The sequence below is a fragment of the Mastomys coucha genome, unplaced genomic scaffold (assembly GCF_008632895.1).
Source record: "Mastomys coucha isolate ucsf_1 unplaced genomic scaffold, UCSF_Mcou_1 pScaffold6, whole genome shotgun sequence".
NCBI classification, from domain to species: domain Eukaryota; kingdom Metazoa; phylum Chordata; class Mammalia; order Rodentia; family Muridae; genus Mastomys; species Mastomys coucha.
Window position 1 is genome coordinate 130,520,730 of NW_022196912.1, and position 25,573 is coordinate 130,546,302.

General features: G+C 39.5%; 1 protein-coding gene across 2 annotated transcripts in view; it reads left to right on the top strand.

Moving 5' to 3' along the window:
- The window catches only part of Rapgef5 (Rap guanine nucleotide exchange factor 5), a 241,593-nt gene that overhangs the window by 164,536 nt on the left and 51,484 nt on the right, over positions 1 to 25,573 (top strand). For both annotated transcript variants that reach the window (XM_031357408.1, XM_031357407.1), the window contains exons 12-14: positions 18,480 to 18,558; positions 23,359 to 23,503; positions 24,205 to 24,302. In XM_031357408.1, coding sequence (XP_031213268.1) covers positions 18,480 to 18,558; positions 23,359 to 23,503; positions 24,205 to 24,302 — 322 coding nt within the window. The remainder of the gene's footprint in view (positions 1 to 18,479; positions 18,559 to 23,358; positions 23,504 to 24,204; positions 24,303 to 25,573) is intronic.

The following is a 25,573-nucleotide window of genomic DNA, read 5'->3' on the forward strand; positions in this document are numbered from 1 at the left end:
TTTTTTTTGAAGATTGAACACAGGACATTGTTCATTTTAGGCAAGCATACCACTTCTAAGCACCTCTGCAAATCCCTAGCCTTTTATTTGCAATGCAGTGTGACAAACTGACCAATGTAGTTTATCTATAGCTGTACATGAGCCCCAGTGAAGCATGCTTAAACAAATGCCAATGCTCAGCCATTGTGATTCAGTGGTTTCAGATGGGGAATTCCATCTTACCTAGGCCTTAACAGGCCCCAGGCTGTGGTAATAGGTGGCTAGGTTTGCAAGCTTCTAAGATAGAACACTGACTGGTTCTGTCCCACTGCCATTATTTTGAGAACCTTTTGAAGATCTATTCTATGTCTTAAGCACTTCCCTGTAACAGTGAAGGCCATGTTCCCTCTCTTCAGCCTTTCTTTAGCTTCCCCTGTCCAGGGCTTGATGTCAGGGCTTGATGCCTCATGACCATGGACCTCTGCCTCCAGCCTTTGCAGTCTGACATGTTCCAAATTAACAGTTTAATCTGCACTGCCAGGCCTTCCACTAGAGGGGTTTAGAGAAAAGGTCATACTTAGAGGGACCAAGAGAACTGGACGCACAGATGCTTGGCTTCTCACTCTTGGGATGATGGGGAAGCCATAGGAGACTGAACAGCATTGATTCAGATTTTCACAAGGGTCCTTACACAACTAAAACCTCTGGATGGCCGTTAGGCTTCATAGCTGGAACTGCTCCCTTTGGTGGAAAATTATGGGAGATGAACACCCACCACATAATAGAAAATATGCTGAAATGGGCTTTTTTTGTTTTGGTTTGGTTTGGTTTTTTGTTTTGGTTTTTTGTTTTGTTTTGTTTTTCGAGACAGGGTTTCTCTATGTAGCCCTGGCTGTCCTGGAACTCACTCTGTAGACCAGGCTGGCCTCTAACGCAGAAATCCACCTGCCTCTGCCTCCCAAGTGCTGGGATCAAAGGTGTTCACCACCACCGACTGGCTGAAATGGACTTTTAAAGCCTTGAGTCCCGATCTGGACTCCATTTGTCAATCAGCTGGAAGCATGGAGTGGACTATAAATGAGAAGAACTCTGTCATGCACCACAAACTCCTTCCCTTAAAGGGCCTTTCCTCCTTGTTTCCAGAATATACAAACAAACAAACAAAAAAAACAAAAACAAAAAAACCCATAGATCTGAGTGAAGCACAAGAATGCCAGTAGGTGACCTCCAGAATTGTCTAGACATTAAAAGTGAGAGCACCATCGGGCAGTCCACACACAAGGGCTTAGGAAGGGAGGTCATCTCCTGCTACTGCTACTGCTGCTGTTTCTAGAACTTCGTGAAACAGAGTGTTGGTGAGCATAGTGCTTGGAGGTTCAGTGGTTCGCATGTGGTGTGGATTTACATTGTATGTAACCATTCCTGGGAAACCTAAAGTTCCTTTGATAAATTATACTGTAGCAACATGTCCAGAGAAAATCCCTGATTTATCAGCTACTTGTAAAATCCACTTTAGGATATGCAGAAATAGTATACTGTAGAAGAGGAACTAACCCCCACAAATGAAATATATACATTATATCTTTATTCAAGTTACCCTTCTATATGCTGTCAACTTTTAACTTTGCATATTACTTGTGTTTTAAAAAGTGATTTATTTATTATACAGTGTCTCTGTTTGTGTGAATGAGTGCCTTTGAAACCTGAATTCATCTGTTCTCTGTATAAATAACTTTGACTTTGTACTATGCAGGTAACATTTCATTAGTGAATGCTACACATACTGAAAACAAGCAGGCTTCTTGTCTTTGTGGAGGCTTATTTTCTAGTGGGATGAAACATATAGTAAATAAAATGAGGGAAAATCCCACATATTAAATGGTGGTTGGTGGGTAATTGGTATTGTTGCATATGGTAGTGTTGCATATAAACTACAGCTTCCAAACCAAGTACACTGGAATAGCTTCAAAGTTCTTAAAATTTAACATGAGACAAAGTTTAGAACCCAACAAAATAGGCTTAATTGAAATAACAAAGAAACTGGCCCATGCACATTTAGACTAGCTGGGCCTGGCTGCTCTGGAAATGTCTGAAATTTGGGAAGTAGCTTTCTCTAAGATAGAGGATGCCTCTTGAGGTCCTTTTCAGCCCTGTGGAACTGTCATTTTTAAATATTAGGTTTTTGCTTACATGCATATTAATAAAACTAAAGTCAAGAAAAGGCTAAAATCATTAGACCATGCCCCAGGTACCCCAGGTGACCTCTACATGATAAAGGGCACTGCTGACGTGTTGGGGCTAGTTTCCCCACAAAGGGCAAAGACTTGGCCCAGCCATTCACAGCAAGAGCAAAAATGTCCTCAGTGGTATCAGAGAAGATGGAGAAACTGGGCTCCCATTGGGATGTGGCCTCCAATCTGCTCTAGGCTGCTGTACTGTGCCTTTCAGTGTGGTTTGTTTGGCTGGGGCTATTTTTTATTGTTGTGTTTAGTTTTTGCAATTCCTTTAGGTTCTTTCCCAACTGCTAATACAGAGAATGTATTTGCCAACCATAATTGAAGTACTGGGAGATTTTACAAATTCACATTAGCTGAGTGATGAGATAGTCAGAACTGAGCAGAAATTATTTGTCTCAGTTGCCTTATGTATTAAACAAACAAACAAATAAAACAAAGGCCTGATCATGTAAAACCTGATGTCCCTGCAGACCTGAAATCCAGGGTTCAAAGGTTATTCAGAATGACAATTCATTTATCCAAACCTTGCCTCATTAGATGGGTCTTTGTGCAGAATAATTGTCCTCATTTAATTGGCTTAGATGTTGAGGTAGAAGTTAATTAAATTGTGCCAGTGATTGAGAGTATGTCTCAATGTAGAAATGAGCCAGATGCATTCCTTGCTTTATACCAAAGCCCCTTGTAGGAGACAGGAACCATGGGTAAAAGGAATAATTGAAGTAGATGTATAGTTCAACTCAACCTTATACCCAAATCAGAGCTTCAATACTCACTTGAGAGAGATCTCTTCTCCAGCACACAAGGCTTGCTTCCTGTCTTCTGGGTGTGAGAAGGACAGGCAGCTAACTGAAAATGTTTAAGAAAGAGAGGAGACGGGAAAGGAGCAAAGGAAGGAGAGATGGACAGACAGACTAACCTAGACTTGAACTCGGTGCTCAGATGAAAAGTGGGGAACAGCAGATTTTGGCCGTGAGTTTTATCTGCTATGTTCATCATCTGGATTAATCTAGACCTCCCACCCTTTAGCATGAAGTTCTGTATATTAACAAGGGAACTGAAGCCTTTACATTGCCCGTAAATTGTGGGTTAATTAATTTCCTGTTGTTCATGTAGCAAGATGAAGCTCAGTGAGACTGAACTGAATAAGACCCTTATATAGCATGCATTGTCTGGCCATGGAAATGTGGGCGTGTCATGACATAATAACACAAAGCAGAGAAGCGTAGTGGACAGGGGTATCGTGAACAGCACACCTGATATAAATGCCTCTCTAGATGGCACTGGACCATTGGGGTGGTTTTGCCTTGTTTCTGAGACGGGACCTCATATAGCCCAGGCTGGCCTCATAGCCAAGGATAACTTTGAACTTCTGATCCTCCTTCCTGTACCTCTTGAGTGCTGGGAGAACAAGCGCATGCCACCATGTTGGCTTTTTGTATCTACATTTTTGTGTGTGCTTGGGCTGCTCTCTACCACATGAGCTACATCCCTAGCCACAAGATGCTTGTTTCCTGAAACTCCTCATGTTTAGTCCACAATTAAGCTATAGTTTATGTCTGAATTATATTTTTAAAAATGTGAACGGCATCATCAAAGTTAATAGAAAGTGTTGCAGTTTTTCAGTCAGTAAAGTTTTCAGTGAAAGGTAACTTACACAGTGATTAGCTAGTAATAGCAGTGAACATTCAAGTTTTTAACTTTATAACTTCCTATTTTCATCCTTGTTTGTTCTCTGCCTATTATTTGGAATGTGTATATAATCCTGTTAGAAACGAAAACATTTAATAATTTAAACTAAAATGACTATGCAGGCAACTTCTGTTTGTTTTCTATTCATGGTTTTTGTTTGTTTGTTTTGTTTTTGTTTATTTTGGGTTTTGTTTTGTTTTATTGGTTTGTTTGCTTTTTGGAAAATAATCTTCATAGTTTCTTAGATTTGTGTTAACTATGATTTTATTCTTTTTAAAGCAGTGTTTCTCAACCTGTGGGTCATGACCTCCTTGGAGGGGTCAAATGGCCCTTTCACAGGGATTGCCTAAGAAAACACAGATATTTACATTATGATTCATAACAGTAGCAAAATTACTGTTATGAAGTACCAGTGAAAATGATTTTATGGTTTGGGGTCATCACAGCATGAGGAACTGAATTAAAGTGTCGCAGCATCAAGGAGGTTGAGAACCACTGCTCTAAACAAAAAGTCTGTTTTCATCCTACAGTTTTTAAACATTGTTTTCTCAGTAAGTCCTAGATATTATATTGGTGTGTTTAATGCTGTCTTTTACTAGAAACACGTGGAATTTGCCTGGCTCAGGCTGTTTCCTTCCTTTTTGTGAGATATTTGTCAGGCCTTTGTGGAAATCCTGAAACTTAGGAGCCTAGTGTCCATAGTGAGCTTGGTGTCCACTCTCATATTCCCTGTAATAGCAGCAACTGAAGTTACTATAAAGATTAGGCTATAGCTCAGTGGTAGTATGCTTGCCCCAGTACCTTAAAAGCAAAAATTACCTGAAAATATGTTTAAGATAATGTCAAAGGTTGGAAAAACAAAAAATGTTGTCTGTCTCTTTCTGTGTCTCTACCTGAACAAGAGATGTGTGCTCTTTCCATAGAGTGATGGATTTAGAGTGAGATTCTCAGATACACTTGTCTGAATCTCAAAATGCTTGTGACATCTTCAAGTAAAATTTAACATCTCACCAGGAAAGTGGAAACAAAAAAATCTCTTTCTGTGTGTCTCTGTTTCTCTCTGTCTCTCTGTACTAGACAGTACAGACTGTCCTGACTGTCTCTCCCAGTGTGTGTGGGGAAGGGGAGGACTCAGACTTGGAAGTGTGAAGGACTGTTAGCTGACAGTACTTTTTGATTATAATTACTGCATGTTAATCTCTCACTGTGTGTCTCAATCAAATTATTGCTTCATTTAAAGAACATAAGGTCAGAGAGCTGCTGTAGCTGACATATCTGAAAGGAAGTCTTCGTGTGGAGAGTTTCTGCCCTTTCTCATCCCGTAATTCATCTTTTCCTCATTTTTCTCCCTTCTCTGGCTTTACCCTTCCCTTCCACTTCCCATTATCCTGCTTCTACCCTCAGGCTTTCATTCTTTCCTGACAACTGAAACCATGCTTACCTTCTGTTTGCACCTTTTAGGTTCCTGCTGGACTGGCAATCCTTCTCCCAACTCTTAGAAATGAATACAAAATTAGTCATGATTGTCAAATAAGGATGAACAGAGTGAAAAACAAAACCAAAAAGATCTCCAGAATGTCTTGTCATCATCTAAATAGTGGTAGAACACAGTTTTCAGCAAATCCCTTTCTCTACGCCAGGCCTGATGGTCTTGCCTGTACTCAGCCCGTAGGACAGTTGGCAAACCCTGACTTTTAAAGGAGCACCACTACTCAGTGTAAACATGAACGTACAAGTTAAAGTAGTGTGTCTAGGTGTGTATTTGTACCTAAGCACTCAGTATGAAAGGAACATAGCCTAGAGCAGTGACCGTGTGTGAACCTCTGCTGCTCTCCTCCACCCTGGATCCCTGTCAGCATGCTTTTAGGAGTTAGGAGAATGGTTCTCTAAGTACATTGCTGGTCTGTATATAGGATGGAGATCTGCAGAGCTTTTCAGGGCTCTCTCTGGTCAAGGAGTTGCATTCCCTGAAGGGTAGGGGGAGTCGGATCAAGGCGGGCCTGTGAGGGCAGGGAGGGGAAGCACAGTCGCCACCTCTACTCTGGAGTTGGCACTTCTGGCTAGGAATCAGGGGCCACCCCACCCAGTGGCAGGAAGTGACATGGCAGGCCCAGGCAGCTTCTACTCTCTTCCTAAGTGTGTTACAACTCTCATATGACAAATGTTCCCTGACGATCTTTGGTGAAACAATTCCTGCACCTTTATTTCTTCTGGATAGAGTCTTATATACATTTTGGGGTGCATTGGAGTCTGACAGCAGATGCTTTCAGTTGGTTTGGTCTGAGAGGTTAGGGATGCCTCATCTGCATGTGGAGAGGCTTTGGATGCTGCCCCTGGTCCTCTCCATGGGGTGTTGTGAAGGGCCCAGCCGCCTGGCAGGGAACAAGTGAAGCACTTACTGTCCTCTGGTATGGACGAGGCGCCAAGGCTTCCGAACGCACTCAACCTTACAAAGTGTCCTGGCACTGTCCACCCCACAGTACATTTAGCCAAAGTAGTTTCCTTCTGTATTTTCTTCTGCTCTTTCTTGACATCACATACTGTTCAGTGGTATAAGAAGCTACTAGGTCTTAAAAGCTACTAGTACCCTATCCTATAGTTTTACTAAGGAAAAATACAAAGCATGGATAAGTGGCTCTTCAGTACAATGTATGAGTCCCATCTCCAGAGAACAACCCAAACCACAATGGTCATTTCATCCGAACTGTGGATCTTCTCCTCATAGTGGGGCACATAAACTACGAACTCTCAGGCCTTTGGTGGGGTTCGATCTGAACTTCAGGGCTTCATATACCAACTTCCATGAAACTGAGGATTTCAGAACACATGGATTCTGTTAGTGTTGTTTGGTCTGGCATGTACATCTCACAGTTCTGACAGTGTACATACCTTTTAAGAGTCTCTATGGAGAGGATATCTGTTCTCACTAAACAAGAGAACACATGGATAAAATGGCTTCTCGAAATCCATGGCACTGAAGTCAGTCCAGATAGATTGAGAATACTTATGGGGAAGGGTGTGTTTACTTCCAACTTAACTGAGAAATCTAAGAACCAGATCACATAACCTTGTCCTTGGGCCTCTGAGAACTAGACATGGCTACATAATGTAGCAAAAGTCTAATGGTGACTTAAACATGGCATAAATTCAACATGGTATTTTTTTCTTTTTCTTATGTAAACACACATGAAAATGTGTTGGGATGCTGCTCGGGCCACTCTGCCATGAGGGCCAGGATGCCTTCCAGGTGTCTGTCTGTCCCAGTACACATGGATAGTGCTTTCATTTCATGGACAGGAGGAATGCTAGCATCCCTGTCCCTGTAGCAACATGAAAAAGGCCAGAGACCCCTGTGAGCCACACCCAGCCTTTGTCTTTTCCCAGTGGCCAGAACTTAGTCTCATGGCCACATCCTTCTGCAAGTGAAGCTGGAAGTTACACTGCTTTATTTGGTTTTTAGTATCTGGAGAACAATGTACCCAGAGGGAAAAAGGTTAAATCTTAAAGAGGGATTAAATAGCTTGTAACTTTATACATAGATGTTTGCTTTTTTTTTTAAGTGGAAGTTTTTCCTGTTCTCTCTCTCTCTCTCTCTCTCTCTCTCTCTCTCTCTCTCTCTCTCTCTCTTTCTTTCATGTGTGTGTGTGTATCTGTTTGTCTGTCTGTGTCTATCTCTTTATTTCTCTCTGTCTCTGTCTCTCTCCTAGTATTATTTTGAAACAGAATCACTCTAGCCTTATATTTGGGACTCTTCCTACCTCAGCATCCCAAAAGCTAGAACCTTGGCATTTGGGGGTTATCGGGATGTGCCACCACATCTAATTATTAGGCGATAATGGGGGTTGGGGCCACAGTTACATGACTTTTAAAAAAAAAGAAACACAAACATACTTTGATTTAAAGCATTTAAAAAGCCTACAAGTAGTTTATAGTAGATTAGCCCTTATGTTTATCTCAACCATGAATAAGTACATTGTAAATGTGTTCTCTTAGTCTTCTTCATTTAGCTGTAAAGTACCCTTTTCATGTCTGATATGGGTCATTGAACTAATACTTACTCCAAAAAAACTTTAAACTTTTTTTATAAATGAAATATATAATATTTCATTGTCTATGCCTGGAAAGTTAACCGTGGCACAAATACAATTTATGAGACTAACTTATTTTTTTTTATTTTTGTTTTTTTGAAACAGGAGACTAACTTATAATATACAATATTTTGTATAATAATTTGTGACATTATAGAGAAGACACTGATGTTTGTCCCCTGGCACACAGTTCTCAAACCCATGAAATGTCCTGCGTGAGAGGTAACAGGAGCAACTCTTCAGTATTTGGTTTTACTTGCAGGTTCCTAACAGAAAAACATTCTAAGAATGTGGATCTTTAGAGTGGTAAGACTAACTCTTGTATGCTAGCAAGATGACTGGTATCCAGCTCCCAAGGTGGATACCTCATGATGGAGGCCAGACACCAGAAGGACAAAAAATGTCACTAAAGCATTAGGGACACCTTCAAGCCTAAAGCTAGAGATTAACTTAATTACTAGTGTCCCATAACTTATCCAGTCATGCTATGTACTGAGTCCTTCGTAGAACCCTGGATCAAGGAATGTGAGGAGCTTCGGGTTGCTGAACAAGTTCATGTGCTGAGAAGGTTCAGGCCGCTTGCACAAGGACAGTGCTTTTAGACCTGGTCACCTTTAGTCCTTTATCCAAAAGTCTGTTCATCTCTATCAGTTGTACCAGCCTCTGCAATGAACCAGGAAATGAGTTCTGTTCTTGGCCAAACATCAGAATACAACCAAACGACCTCTTGGACCAGTTAAGATGAGGGTGCTTTAATGACCCTTCAGCATAAGAAGCTATAAAAGAGTATGTTTGTGCTTAAGGAAGACTTGTTCGGTGACAGTTGATATGTATTTAACATTTTTCCCAGGTACTGAGCTGAAAAACTCCAGCCATAGCCGAGATGAGTAACCACCAAGGCTTTAATGTGGAGTTCATTCAGTTCTTTTGACTTAGGAGGGAGTGAACAAAACTCAGTTGTGATTCATGCTTTTCAGTGTTTTGGGTAAACCTTGAGAAGTCTATCTGGAAGGAAAGGCTGGTAGCATGGATTATACAATTTGCTTTGTGACTGTTTTGGTTGATTAGGTTGTTTTTGTTTGTTTGATTGATCGTTTTGTTTTGTTTCTTCCTAGATAAGTTTTCACTGTGTAGCCCAAGGAAACTTTGAACTCTTGAACCTCCTGCCTGGTTCTTCTGATCACAGACATGTACAGTCATACCAACCCACACGGTTTGGCTTTTGAAAAGTTTGTGCCTTAATGGTTTGAGCTTTAATGTGTAGTCAGCCAATTCACATGTTTTGATAGTATTTATGAATTTGTATCTCACCCCAGTCCTTCCATAAGACTTTCTTTCTGTGTGTGAACTGGATTTCTGTCACATAGCCAGGAACAGGTGTGGATCCAAGTAAACTTGGGTTTTCTTGGCCAAACAGCAGAGTAGTGGTAGTGGCTGGGAGTTGGTGTATGGAGGCTGGTCATAAAAATTTTTCTTGGTGCTTTAGAGTTAAAAATATCACACCAGGACTTGAATTGATTCAATTGTTAAAATGATTATTAATTGCTTGAAACAGCCGTGTCTCTGGCTTCTAATTTAAGATATTATGTTTGAATTAAATTTTTCTGTTTCCTGAAGCTGTAGCATGTTTACTTGACAAGTACTTAGGAACACAGCTTGTGTCTTTGTGAGCCAGCAGTAGCTCAGAGAGGTCAACAGTATTATACCCAGTGGCTCTTGGAACCAGGATGCTAATTTTTATTGGTAGCTGCTGACAAATTAGTATTAAACGTTTTGTACCCCTGACAGTTTCCAATCTGATCTATGCTGTTAAGTGATATGTTGTAGCATTGATCATGAAGATTTTTTTTTCCTCCTGGCTCATTTGTGAGAGCAACTGCTATCTCTAATCAATGAGACCTACAACTGGATCATGAGTCTTTTGGGACAAGCAGAGTGGTTCAGACTGCAGCAGCAGATTATGAGAATAGCCTTTCTTCCCTCTAGTCTGCCAGAGTACATCCCTCTGTTTAACAAGGAGCCCTCCTCCGAGGACTGCAGCTCAGCCGCATCCGTACAACCGAGAGTCCATGCCGCATCCATGCAACCCAGAGGCCAGTGGCCCTTGACTGCGCTGGTGATCTACCTCTTCCCAGTATTTAACACCCAGAAGCTGCATTTCCACCCACTCTCTTCCTGGTTTCTAGTACAACTGCTTTCCACTCCTGTTTCTCTCTTCTCCACTTGCTTCTTTTTTATCATTGTCCACACATGAAAACCCACCCTGTTCAGCGCTAGACCAAAAGTTGTCTTTTTCCATAAGATGTGTGAGAATTCATCATAGCCTCAGGCTTCCTCCCCACATATGGCTCCTGTTATCATAACTCATGTTCTCATCTTTTATACTTTTGCCTAATTGTTTTAGTTAGATCACCCTAAGAAACCCAGACTGCAGTTTGTAAAGGGAACATCAGCTCCCTCCCCTTACTCCTTCCTCTCCACTCTGACAGTACTGTAGTGGCTGGCTCAGAAACTTTCTTGTTACTCTTTGCCTCAAAAGCCTCTGCTTATTTCCCGTCGCCCATGAAAGAAGCCTTGGGCCCCCAAGCCAACTCTCAGAGGCCCACCAGGAATCAGCTCTGACCTACTTTTCTAGATTTGCTTTCAATTAGAATATACCATCTGTCTGTTACTATTCACTTGCGTGCTATAGTTGAAGGCTTACAATAACCCGCAAGTCTACAGAGTACAATATGTAGCCCAGGCTGGCCTCAGAAATCACATCCATCCTCCTGTTTCCAAGTCCTGGGATTATAGGATGCACTAACACAACAGGCCTGATAACAAATTCCTGACATGTTCTGAGTCTCCCAGATTGGAAGGCACATACACACACAAGCCACAGATTCTAGTTGTGCTCAGACACTGGAAACAGCTGATTTGGCTGCGACAGCAGCTACACTGAGGACTCCTACCCCATTTATTACCAGGTACCCTTTGTACTTCCTTCTACTGTGCGCCAGTCTGCAGAGGGATGGAGGTTGGGGGAAGGGCTCTGTGTGCTTTGCTCTACCATGCTCCCAGAAGCCCTCCTAAAGCAGTGTGTGGGTTTGACAGTACCTAAGAACAAAAGAGCAATTATATTCATCCTAGAGGAAGAAAGATGGGATTCTTTAACAGTTTTAGAACTTAAAATAATAATAATTTGAAAACTATATCCAAGTCCCTGTCTGTAGTAAGTCTCTTTGCTATATAAACGTCATTAAATAAAAGTGTGTGTGTCTGTGTGTTGATATATACATAAGGTCAACATTTGGGTGAAATTGTAAAAGTAGGCAGGAATTGAATACATTTTAAAGCTATTGAACAGCTGTTTTTAAAATCATCAGGGTGCTTTTTAGAAATGTAATAAACACTTGAAAAGAGCCCTAGCTATAATGACATTGATCTATGATTCAAATTCTGAGTATGTGTTTTTTTTTAAACTTATATATAATCAATTTATAACATACATTTTGGCAGTGCCTACAAAAATAAAATAAAATAAAATAAAATAAAATAAAATAAAATAAAATAATGGTAAGCTGTACCGTTCCAGGGCCCCAGACAGGGTCTTTCAAATTCAAAGCTTTTCTTAGAGCTCCTGAAGTCAAAGCTAAAAGGTATTTTATGGTGCTTTAAATTCAACTGTTCCTGAAGTAGAAAAGCAGGTGAAACAGAAGTGCTAAACGCACTTGAGGGAGTGTGAGTCGTTGCAGAATGCTGGAATTCCCATCACCATGCTCACACTCTTGTGGAACATTGCCCTTGGCAGGTTGCTGTCAGTGGTTTCACCGTGCAGCATATTACACGCCTTGCATTCTGCTCTCCTAAGCACTGAAAACCACTGGGGTGGATGTCTATAATTGTTCCTGAGTAACCCCATGCTCCTGATGTTAGGATTTTGGGTGGGTTGGGTTTTGATTTCTTTTTTTCTTTCTACACACAAAAAGAAAGCTTACCCCTTTGGGTAGTATTTAGATCCACTTCATTAATTCAATTATATTTGCATAAGAACCATATTAAAAGGTTCTTACCATACCTCTTACTGTTCAACTGATACAATGAAGAGAGACTCAAAAGATATTTTTGTTGTAGAAGTAAGCTGACTACAGTTAACATGAAAATGAGAAACTACTCTCATTAATACATAAGGCTAAACATATTTGTGCAAAATTAAATCAAACTAGATGATTGACAATATGCCTTACTCTTTATTTAATTAAACATCTTTATAAATATATTTTCATCATTTTTCCCAGTTTCTCCCAGATCCTCCCCACTTCCCTACCTACCTAACTTTATGTTCTTTTTCTCTCTCAAAAAAAAAAAAAGAAAGAAAGAAAAGAAAGGAAAAGAAAAGAAAAAAAAAAGAAACCAGGAAACAAAACAACACACAAAAATAAATCAAGCGAGCAAGACATTAGTAAGAGACAGAAACTGCCAAAACCAAGCAAAGTGAAGCCAAAATGTCCATAAAAGCAGTATTGAGTTTGTTTTGTGTTGGTCAACTTCTCTTGGGCTTAGAGCCTGCTCTGAAGCTTGGTTACTCTGTGAGATTCCACTGGAGAAAACTAATTTTCCCTTTGCCACGGGGTATCAATTACAAATAGCTTCTTATTTAGGGATGGAGCTCCATGTTCACTCCCCTTCTCAGTGTTGGCACCCTGTTTGGCTTTAACCTGTGCAGATCTTGTGCGTGTTCTGTGCATTTATGTGTGCATAAGTTCTGTTGTGTCTGGAAGATAGTTTCCTTGGAGTCATCCATCACCCCTGGCTCTTACAATCTGTCTTCATCCTCTTCCATGTTGCTCACTAAGCACTGAGGGATTCTATAAAAACATCCTGTTGAGTACTAAGTGTTCCAAAGCCTCTGTGTGTATTGTCTAGTTGTGAGTCTCCATGGTAATTTCTATCTACTGTAGGAAGGAACACCTCTGATGAGGCTTGAACGAGGCATTGGTCTATGTGTATAGCATTATGTCATCAGTATTGGCATTAGCATTATGTCATTAGGAGTCGTTTAATTGCTCTGTTCCTTTGGCAGAATAATAGCAGTAGTTTTTCACCTGGATTCATGTCCGATCAAGAAGCTACCTTAAAAAATTTTCTTTTAGGGGAACTGGGAGTATAGAGTACATGTTTGGTCTGTGTGAGGTCCTGATAAAAAATGTTTTATGCTGCTAGAGGGCAAAGGATCTTCCCAAAAGTTTAATGATGAGCCAAGAATTTGGGATTACATTTAATGACTACATAATGATTACATAAATGATTACATTTAATTCTAAAAATCAGTTTTCTTTGTATATTATTAATACCTAAGAATTCACAGTTAAAGATCAAAATGAATACATGTCTTATCAGAATGTGAAGGTATAAAGCAACTGTGAATTAGTTTCTTTGTATATTAATACCTAGGAATTCACAGAGTTAGAGATCAGAGTGAATGCATGTCTTTATCAGAGTGTGAAGGTATAAAGCAACTGTGAATTTGTTTAAATGAATGAATAAAAAGTAGTTTTCTGCCTACAGTCTTAAATTACTATTAATTAAGCACTATGTAATATAATAGATAATTATTGTGCTTTAATATGGATGCTTGTGGATTCGCTACTCTTTCTAAGTAGCTATTGTTGGCTAATAGTCTTTGGGGAATCATTCATACAGCCATTCTGGCTCTAAAAAAAATCTCTAAATACCAATGGGACAGACATTTCTGAAGCATGGCTGATATGAAATAAAATTCACTTTTATTTGAAGTGTATCATTTTGATTATAGTTTTTATTCATATCACAATAACATTCATAATCTTTGCAGCAAAAGAATAAAGAAAAGCTTGCTATGTGGAAGGAAATTTTTCAGAGCAATCCAGTAGCTTAAAAAAGAAAAACTAGAGTCAAGCATATTGAGAATCTGATCTATTTGGGGGAACTTTAACTATTCTGTTCATTAGTTTTAACTGGAGATGTTTTTATATGGCCTCCTTGTTTTTATTTTAATTAATATTTCTATGACAGATAATTAGGTAAAAGCTGTTGAATATTAAATATGGTTGGTTGTAGCTTAAGGGGAAATAAGCATTTCTGGGTCAAAGGTTTTCACAAAATATTGTGATATGTGAGCTGATTAATTGAGCTGAATGCCAAGTGGGTTACCCCCATCCAATCAGACCCTCATAGTAACTCAGTTTGTTATCTAAGACTGTTCGACATGGAATGGCTGTTTATGTCAAAGTTAATGGTGTTCTTTTTAATCTCAGCTACTAATGGAATAAATCTTAATTATTCAAGAATAATTTCTACCTCATTCAGTTCAGTTGAGTGTAAGAATATCTCAAGCTGTCTGTCACATAAAGCATTTTAAATGTCAAACATTTGAAGCTCCTGAGGTGCTTTCTGAGGATTGGTGACTCTCTACCTGTAAGTCACTGAAGACTTTAGAACAGGCTACTCCATTGTCCTTGCGGTCAATGTTTTGCACCATATGTAAAAAAGGACAGTTTAACTTCTAATTTGAACAAAGAAGTTAAGTGTTTTTATAAGGGGCTGAAGTGATGGCTCAGTGGTTCAGACCACTGACAACTCTTGCAGAAGACCTGGGTTTGGTTCCCAGCACACACAAGGCAGCTCACAACTTCCATAATTCTATTTCCAGAAGATCCAATAACTTCTGTCTTCTACAGGCAGTAGGCATATATGATGCACATATATACACATAAAATATAAATAAATATTTTAAAAGAGTTTTTATCAATCATATTTAACATAATTTTGCTATCTATAGGGAGAGTATACCAAAATAATAGCTTTCAAATACATTTCCAAATTATTATAGTTTTTCAGACATCTTGTATATAGTTGATTTTAGTTTCAAATATTTTAGAAGCTAAGATAGAAGTTGCTATATATCTCCAAACCTCTCTCATTATAAGTACTAATATTTAAAAACTTAGGCAGTTAGGTAAACTGGTTTGGGCTTTACTTGTCTTTTATAAAGAGAGACTGTGTTCTGTAAATGCAGGCTGTGTATTGTCTGATCAAACATACGCCACGTCTTTTTATACTAGGCTTAACTTTTACCCACAAAGCCTGTACATACCTGTTTGGAAACTTTTTTTTTAAGAGTAGCAGTAAATCAGACCAGTAGTTTGCTGGCATATTTGCAGTGTGAAAGATCATTGGAAGTCTAGGCTTACAGTGAGTTTTAGGTACCATTTGTCAGATTAATTGTTTTGATAAATGATACTATTAACCTAAAAATGTCTTCCCTTCAGTCCTGCAGATTGAACTAAGGGCAGTGTGTAAACTGTAAATAGTCAAATTAGCACCTTAGTTTGCTTTAATGGCTTCTTGCAATTTAAAGGCAAATCTTAAGCTGAGACTGTGGGTCTGTGGGAAAGAATCCCAGGCTGGAAAGATTAAGTCTGTGGGTAAGAATCCCAGGCTGCAAAGACAGATAGGTCTGTGGGTAAGAGTCCCAGGCTGCAAAGATAGGTCTGTGGCTAAGAATCCCAGGCTGCAGATAGGTCTGTGGGTAAGAGTCCCAGGCTGCAAAGATAGGTCTGTGGGTAAGAATCCCAGGCTACAAAGATAGATAGGTCTGTGGGTAAGAATCCCAGGCTGCAAAGATAGGTCTGTGGGTAAGAATCCCAGTATCCATGTATAAAAGCCAAGCTTAGCTTTGCATGGCCAGTAACCCCAGCACTGGGGGTTGGGTGGGGGAAGGGACGGTGATGTCAGTACTGAGGGGGCAGTACCAGTCCTGGGGGGAGGGGGCAAGCGGTGTCTTAGTCACAGTTCCACTCCTATAAAAAAACACTATGACAATGTCAACTCCTAAAAAAGAAAACATTCAATTGGGACTTGCTTACAGTTTCAGAGATTTAGTCCATTATCATCAAGACAAAAGCATGGCAACATGCAGGTAGATAGGGTCCTGGAGAAGAAGCTTCAGGGTTAGGGTCAGGGTCAGAGTCAGGGTCAGGGTCAGGGTCAGGGTTCTATATCCAGATCTGCAGGCAGCAGGAAGAAAAATCAGGGTTAGGGTTAGGGTTAGGGTTAGGGGCTAGGAGTTAGGGGTTAGGGATTAGGGGTTAGGGTTAGGATTAGGGTTAGGGTTAGGGTTAGGGTTCTACATCCAGATATGCAGGCAGCAGGAAGAAAAAGAGCCACTAGGCCTGGCTAGGGCTTTCAGAACTTTAAAGCCCACCCCTGGGGTCATACTCCCTCCAACAAGGCCATACCGCCTAATTCTTCTCAAGTAGTGCCACTCCTGATGCTAAGAATTCAAATATATGAGCCTATAGTGACCATTGTTATGGCCACCACAAGCAGAGACAGGAGGATCATAATGCTGCTGGCTGCCACCCTAGCTTCAGGTTCAGGACGAGACCCTGGCTCAAGGAAATCCAGTGGAGAATGATAGAGTAGCACACCTACTGTTCTCTTCTGGCCTCTGCAGGTGTGTGCACTTATACACAGGTACACACACAAGCATTTAAACGTTACTGTCTGCAGCCATTGCTCAATGTAGATCAGAATTAATTATCTTACCATTCTATAACCAAGTCAAACCTAGAAACAACCCTGTGGCTGATATCGGACTATAGATATCATCTCATATGAGTGGGATTTGTTTTTGTAGATACAGCCTTGTTTGCACTGATCTTCTTTTTTTAGAGCAAAGGTAACTGGTTGTCTATAACTACATTCTGGAATTTTTCTTTTGCTCAGTGTTTACAGAGCTTGGAGCTATGTAGTGGACACTTGGTTATACCTTGACATTTATTATAGATCTCGGACAGATAACCTATTATTTATCTTAGCTCAGACTACTCTAACACAATATTCTAACAAAATATTGAGTAGTTTGCAAACAAGAGGTGAAGCCACTTCTTTCTCATGGTTATGAAGGATGGGCAGTTCAGGATCAAGTCATTGGCAGAGTTGGGGATTGACAAGGGCTTGATCTTGGTTCAAAGCTTGTCCCAGTTGGGTTTTACATAGCAGACACAGGAAGCAAGCACTCAGGTCTCTTAAAAGGTCACTGATCACATCCATAAAAGATCCACCCTCTAAACTTCATACTGTCTAATCACATGTCAAATAATCCACCTTCTGATTCCATCATGTTAAGAAGTAGGTTTCAATTTATGAAATTGAAAGTGTTATCAGTCTTCAGTCTGTAATAGTACATAAAATATTACCTTCAGAGTTTATTGCTGTTTTTTTGTTTTGTTTTTTTTTTTTATTTTTTTTTTCAAGTGAAGGTTTCTCTGTTTAGCCCGGGCTGTCCTAGAACTCACTCTGTAGACCTTGCTGGCCTCGAACTCACAGAGATCTTTCTGACTCTGTACCCTGAGTACTGGGGGGACTAAAGCATGTGACAGTCACTACTGCCCAGTTTATTACTTTTTCATACATCCAAAAATGCACTGTTCACAGTGTGAAAGATAAGGAAATTAAACCATGCTGTAAAATGAATATTGACTAGGCAGAGTTACTTGTGTGAGGCTACTTTGCATTTTACATACAATTTCTGTTGTGGTGGAAATCCTGTGGCACCGGAAATTGTGTTGGGGGGTCAGGGTTTGCCTGTTTTACAGCCCCATATCACATGAAAATTTTCAAAGAACACTCAAGACACAGGTGAAAAAAAATGGAATTAGGGATTGTAAGGTGGGGGCACAGGAATTGCGGGAGCAAAATGAGCCAAGTACCATGATCAGTGTGTATAAAGTGTCAAACCGAAACCTCTTATTTTACATAGTAACTAAAAATACAAAATTACAAGTGGAGTGGGGAGGAAGCATGTTCTTGTTTTAGGCTGGAATTGTTCCCAGTTTTAATGGATTCAGGTCAGGCTCCACCCTAGAAAGAAAATCTTACATCATTTTTTCTGACTTCCTTTTTTGTGATGTTGATACAAACCTAAGAGCCATGGGTTCTAGGTAAACACTTTACCTGCCATCGACCCAACGTCGATGCTTTGGAGAGGTAAAGATGACTTGAGACCTGGTGTGTGTGATGTGGGTTTTCTTACCCTGATTCTTGCCCTAAATGTAAACAAATGGTTTTGGAAATTCTTCCTTTATCAGAACATGAAATGTTTCAGTCCCTGTACAACTGGATTGTATACCTCAGAAAGCCTAGGAACTTCATTTTTAAAGCATATTATTTATGCATTGGTTTTTCATAAACATCTCAACTCCCAAGTGTTAAGTGATCTCTTAGAAAGTGGAGTAAGATAAGAATTGCATACTGAGAAAGCTTTATCAGGAAAAAAGACTTCGCTGTTTGAAGCATTCTGTGCAAAGAATTTTTCAAAGCTTATCTTTAGTAAGCAGTACATTTGTGCATTGAATTTTATTCCAGCCCCTATCATTCATTGCGTTTTTGCGATGAATGCTATTTGGGTACCTTCTTGTCCATTCTTTGCTCACACCATGTTTATTTTCTTCCTTTGCAGAGACGCTCCTTGATGACTTCCTCCTCACGTATACCGTATTCATGACAACTGATGACTTGTGCCAGGCGCTGTTAAGGCAATATCCTTCATTAACTTCAGGACGCTGTGCCAGCTTCTTCTCAGAAAGATGTTCCACATTAGGAATTAACTGCCTTGCTTAATTTACTCAACCCACAGTGGAGTGTGGCTATGTAAAATATTAATGCAATGATATCCACAGTGAAGATGGGATGAGACAGGACAGACAGGGGCAGTGGGGGATGTGCCACTGCTGCCTTTACATTCTGTTCCGTGGGCAAAGCGTACTGTTTAGACCATGTTTGCTTTATTTCTGTTTCTCATGGTTGCTTAGGGAGCTGGAGGTAAAATTACCTTCCAGATAAACCCAAGTCAGCAGGTTAAGAGAATTGACAATAACAAACAATAAATACCCTTGTAGGAGAGTCAGTCAGACCTCCTGTGCAAATGAACCTCTGTGTGTGTGTGTGTGTGTGTGTGTGTGAGTATGTGTGAGAGAGAGTGAGAAAGAGAGAGTAAGAGAGAGAGCGAGAGACAGAGGATGTGTGAATGAGTATGTTTGAGTGTGTGAGTGAGTGTATGTGTAAGAGCATTGTTTGAGTGTATGTGTTTGAGTGTGTGTGTGTGTGTGTGTGTGTGTGTGTGTGTGTGTGTGTTCTTTCCCATGGGAAGTCTACCCCCATCTCTGGATGCAGGTATCATCTTTTTGGAATGTTGCCACTCACTGAACACTTTCCTCAAGTGTCAGATGGAATTAGAAGGTTAACTGCCTGCTAAGAAAGCCTTATAGTTTTACTCAGTAACCAGAGAGATGCTGCATAGAGGCCATAAGCCCACATATACTGACTAGAAGTCTCCTACAGGGCTTCTTCCTCACTCTGCTTAGAGAAGATGCTTCAAAAGCAATTCAGCATTTAATAAATTAATTTAGTTAATTAATTTTATTGCTAGTAATAATAAAATTAATTATAGCCTTTAAGCATTTAATAAAACCTTTACTGCCTTTATTAAACCAAACTAGAGATTCCACTTCAGTTCACACAAAATGTTTAGGAAAATGGGTTATATGCCAAAGATTTTATTAAAACTTAATAATACTCATTTAAAATGCATTACCTGTTAAATAATTGTTACATGTCTCCCAACTTAACTGCATTTTCCTCTCAAAAAGAATAACTTAGGGCTGGAGAGATGGCTTAACCATTAAAGGCTAGGCTCAAAACCTGTGTGTGTGTGTGTGTGTGTGTGTGTGTGTGTGTGTGTGTATGAATGAATACCTTAAAACTCCATAGTGTTTAAAATGGCATGTCTATTAGTAGACCATATAACTAATCTAGACTTGGTAGCATATAACTGTAATCCCAGCACTCAGAATGCTGAGACAGGAAGGTCACTGAGTTCAGGACCACCTTGGGCCTAGACACCTGTCTCAGAAGAAAGGCAGGGCTAAGAGATATCTCAGTAAAGTTTGAGGATCTATGTTCATTCTCCAGAACCAAGGTAAAGCTAAGCATGGTGGTGGGAGCTTATAATCCTGGTACTGGGGAGGTAGAGACAGACAGAGCTGTCGGATTGCTGGCCAGAGAGTGGAGCCTCCTTGATAAAGTCCCAGCCCTGCAAGAGACCCTGCCTCAAAGCAGTAGATGCTGCCTAAGGAATGTCATTCATGGTTGACCTCTGACCTCCACCTGAAGGTGCACACATGTGCACCTATGCACACACACATAAACAGATGCCAACACACAGAAACAAAAGTTTATATATTGATATATGTATATGTGAACTAGAAATGACACATATATACATATTAACTATTTTCTTGCTTTACTGCATCCTCTGACTAAGCAAAACTATAGGTATTTTGACAGTGTCTAAAATCTAGCTCATAAAACTAATCTTGAAACGTCAGTTTTGAATTTGGAAAATTTCAACAATAGGCAGATTTTTCTCACAGTTTCCAAGTAGTTGCTGTTTAAAAAAAACAGCAATCATAAGAATTATGTCCTATAGCAAATTAGATGCCTTCAAACTATTGACTTCAGCAATAATCCTAATATTTTTTTCCACTTAATAATTTAGTGCCTCTACAGATATTTCTAAAGAATGTCTAAGGGTCTCCTTGGATATCAATGTTTTCAGTCTTTAACTAGGACAATTATATGAAACTTTAGTTATTTTTGCAACCTTTTGATTATTAAAATCTATAAAATGGAAAACATTTTAAACTACGAGTTTTTCTGCATGACTCTTTTTGTTTCTTGCCATCTGTGAAATCAAACAAGCCACAACCAAAGCTATGACATCTGTATCAAATGCCAGTTTTGGTCTTGTCTTCATGAAGATACTTGTTATATTCCACCATTGTGGGCCTGGGTTATTTTTGTTTGTTTTTCCCATGATTTTTTAAGACACTGCTTATAGATTGGAACCATTTTACAATACTTGGATATTTTATATGGATATTTTTATTGTAATAGGATTGGATGGCTTTCAGCTTTTATGATAGTAAAGCACATTATTTAAGCTCATAGCCTGGGCCAGCTAATATTCAGTGCATTACAAAGAACCTGCAGTTCACCCAGTGCCCCTCCCCCACTACTGCATTTATAAATCAGTATGATTACGCCTGAACAGAATATAAAGAAACTTATGCCCTACTACAGTAAAGCAGAATACAAATGGAAATTCAGTCAGTAAGCGTTCTAAAGATATATGTCTATTGTAGGAAACATGAGGTTAAAAAATAAATATTAATAACTATAAATTTAGAATAATAGCTGAACACTCGTGGTCTTGAAATTGTTTTATTCTGCTGATGTAGGTGGGACTTAAATATGACATTTGAATGAAGAGAAAATCAGATCTCCAGTAGAAAAGAGATAGAGTTGTTGGTGTTTTACAACTGGCTATCTCCTTCCATACTAGGCACTGCTAAAAAGAGCACATGTGCAAACGGAAATAACACAGGACTAACCTTTATATCTGCCTTTCAAGAGAAAAACTAAAAGAAATAGACACTTTAGTGGGCATTTTTTATTGGTTGGTTTGTTGGTTGGCTGACTTTATTTCACAAGTAGACTTTAAAGGTGGCCGCGGTGTATTCTTGCAGGCTAAGGCGAAAGTGAGTCATGTTTTTCGTATTTACGAAATCTGATGTACAACTCATTTCTGTTTTGCAGCTGTTTGTTGGCACTAACAGATATGCAGTCTTGATGAACCAGCTCCTAAGGCTTTCTTTGTCTAGTTAGCTTTTCAACACCATTAGGACGGTCAAGGGTTGGGAATGGTGGTGCATGCCTATAATCCCAGCACTTGGGAGGTGGAGACTAGAGGGTGAAAAGTTGAGGCTAGTCTGTGCTACATGAAAATTTGTTGGGGGCTGGAGTGAGGGGGCAAGAGAGTTGATCATTTTAAGAGATTAAAAGAAAAGAGATGACCACTACATGGAGGGAGCAACAGTGTCAACCAGCCAGACACCTTGGACCTCCTGGGGATTGGACCACCAACCAAAGAGTACACATGGAGCGAGCCATGGTGCTGGCCACATATGTGGCAGAAGATGGCCTTGTTGGACATCAGTGGGAGGAGAGGCCCTCAGGCTTGAGGGTGTACAATACCCCAGTGTAGGGGAATGCCAGGGTGGGTGGATGAGAGTGAGTGAGTCGGGGAGCACCCTCATAGAGGCAGGGGGAGGTGGGAATGGGCTAGGGGGTTTCCGAAGGGGAGACCTGGAAAGGGGAAAACATTTGAAATGTAAATAGAGAAAATATCCAAGAAAAAAAAAAGATGACCTTAGACAGTGCTGAGCTCCTGTTTCATTCCTGGGCCTTAAGCTTTTTACTTTGAAGTTATTTTAATAATGTAGTCAACACCATGGTCACCATATATAAATTAGGAAATGTTAATTAGTATACAGATATTCTAAAATCTCACTACATTGAAAAGCCACTGTTAACATCTGCATGTATTTCTAGGTAATTAAAATATTCATGTAAGCATTATTAAAATATTCATATAAGCATTCTTATTAAAATATTCATGTAAGCATTATTAACCCAAGTAGATAATGCTGCTGGGTTTTTGTTTTTTTGCTCAACAATATACTGTGAATGTTCACTTCAATATATGTACTTCATACTGGGCCCCATTTTTATGGCTGCAGAGTAATTTATTTAATGAATATCTAATCATTTATTTACCTGACTTCTTGTTGGAGCACTTAGGCTTTCCCTGTTACAATTTTAATTTACATTAATGAAGATGAAAATCAGCCACCCTTTATACCTATATCTTTGCACATTTATCTGGTCCTTCCTTTCTTCAGTAAATCCTTAGGAATGGGCATTTGCATCAGATCATAAACTGTGTTCCAGACAGCTGTGCTCATCTGGAGCAACTTTAGAAGTAACTGATTTTTAAAAGCATGGGTTTCTACAGATCAAAGTCTGCGTGCTCTCCTTCTGATGTTCCTCACTGAAACAGTATTCACCTGTGTAGTAAGATAGGCTCTTCTCTGGAGGCTACTCTTGAAATCAGTGGGCCACCTCATGTCGCTTTGAACTGACATAAATCCCATGCTGCTGGGGGACTTTGTCAGCAGCTGCCAGTGTGACAGAGCAGGCCTCGGCTTCAGGACAGCAGCACAGCCTCCCACTGGGGATGCTTCATTTCTGCGTTTGCTTTTATTCTTTGCACAGCCTACCTTCTGTTCTCTATACTCAGGTTCTGTTCTTTTACCATTTATACAGTTCTAAATTCTTTGGAAAATATACTTTAGCCTATTTTGTAAAAACATGATTGCATGGGCCTTTTTCATATTTTATTTTCCAAAACCACGGTGTTCTTTCTTAACCACATGTACCTATTCTGCTAAGAAGTATCAAGGGGAAGAAGAAAACTCAGATGTCCCTTGTCGGAAGCGCAAGGTCTTACATCTGGTTTCCCAGTGGATTTCTCTGTACAAGGACTGGCTACATGAAGATGAGCATTCAAAAATGTTTCTAAAGGTGTGCCAATGATTTCAGATATTTTGACATGATTGATTTTATTTTCAGCTTCGTGCTTCAAAAATCTCATTTTTGGTCATTCAATTTTTGTGTCAAATTCAGTGAAAGTATAAATTCAACCTCAACTTCCAATACCTGGCATTCTCTATATAAGTAGGAACTCAATTTTTTAAAAATTTAAATATATTATGAAAAACTATGTATGGAAATTTTATATGTACCAATTTTGGATGGGTTGTTTAAATCATGGGAATTTTTATTGTGAGTTAAATAACATAGGCCAAAATATACTTTAAGATTTGATGCTACTTAATATTAGATTTAGGATAATGTTAAAATAACAATGTCTATATTTTAATATGTTTTCCTCCCAAGCAGTCATGCAGGTGTTCTGTTTTGAGATCTGAACTACTTGTGGAAGACTCTAGTAGCCAACTAAGAGATCTGTTTTCAGCATCTCATACAGTCTTTAAAAGCAACCAGGTTGAGTGGCTGGAGTCCACATTACTTCCAGGAACAAGATAACCATTAATTGAGTCTTTTTCTTGGTGGTGGTGTTGGGACTGAACTCAGGGACTTACACATACTAAACATGTGTTTGACCACTGAGCTGTATGGCCAACCCTGTCTTCATTGAAATCTTTACCGAATAGACACCAAATATTTACATTAGCCGTTTATTGTCTCCATCCTCTTCACAGACCATATACAGGAACGTGCTGGATGATGTCTATGAATATCCGATTCTTGAGAAAGAGCTGAAAGAGTTTCAGAAGATACTTGGCATGCATCGCCGTCAGTGAGTATTTAGCTTTGCTCATAACAGTTAGGGAATGCAGAAGCAAATGTAAGAATTTGGGGCCATTTTGTATAGAAAGTCAAATTTTTAATGTTTGTCCTTGGATTTATCTTGATTGTTTAGCATTTCTAGCAGTAAATTGTCTTTATTTTTTATAAACCAAAATAAAAGAACACTAATTAGACTCTAGACCTTTCCTTTTTTACTTTATGTTTCTGTGATAAAAGCAGGCTGAGCCATGACAGCCTGAGTACATAAAAATAGTAAATTATTCCTTAATTTTAAGTCACATATTTAGCTTATTATTTGGGGGCTCTGGGCAATCTCTATGGAATAGGGAAGAAGGGACTTATAAATAGGTCCCAGTGAGTCACAGAGAATTTCATAGGCTCAATGTATTATGATTCTGTGAGGTTTCCATATCAGATTAGAAAGATTGGAGAAAACCAACTTCTCTATTAACTGTTGGCATGCCCACGTGTCCCAGAAGTAGGACTTGTAAATCTTTCAGATTGGCAGCACCTGGCTTTTCTGTGGTTTAGCTGTGAATTTTGTACATGAAACCATGGGGTCCATATTCGGTTCTGAGATGCAGTCTTTGCCAAGCTTGTCCAATTTGTCCTGCAGTTGCTTATTTTTAGTAGCAGAAAGCAAGTGCATCATCATCAAGCTAGACACTTTGACGACATGGGCAACAGTGAGTGCACTCTCAGGAAATGCTGGTTCAGGCCTGCATGATAACTGCTTTGAGTTTTAAAGCCTGATTTAACTGCAGTGAATGGTCCCCATTACAAATAAAAGACATGTACAGATTAGTCTTAAGGAGCCTATGTAAGCCTTCATCTCAGGTTGTCAGAATTGCACCTTGAGAAAGAAGGTGCAAGGTGGGACAATGTTGTAGAAATGAATGTGATAAACTATGGTGATCACAGTCTATATCCTATTAAATATGAACAGCCTAGTTAATATTGATGTGAAATTATAAATTAGTAAATGAATCAAAAGGGGAAAGAAAGATAAACCTTACCACAATTAATCTCTCCTTTGGAGGAGGTCTGTGCTATAAGGCAGACCTGTGATAGTGGGGAAACCTTAATGCCTGGCCTAGTGTACTTACATACATTAAGCATGTCACTGAAATCTAGTACATTCCATTAAAATTTTACATTAGAGTGGAAATGGCAAATTGAAATGAGAAAATTGAGTTAAGATATGGTTGGGCTAGAGGTGAGACTCAGAGTTAGCAAACCCAAGCTGTTGGTCATCCCTCC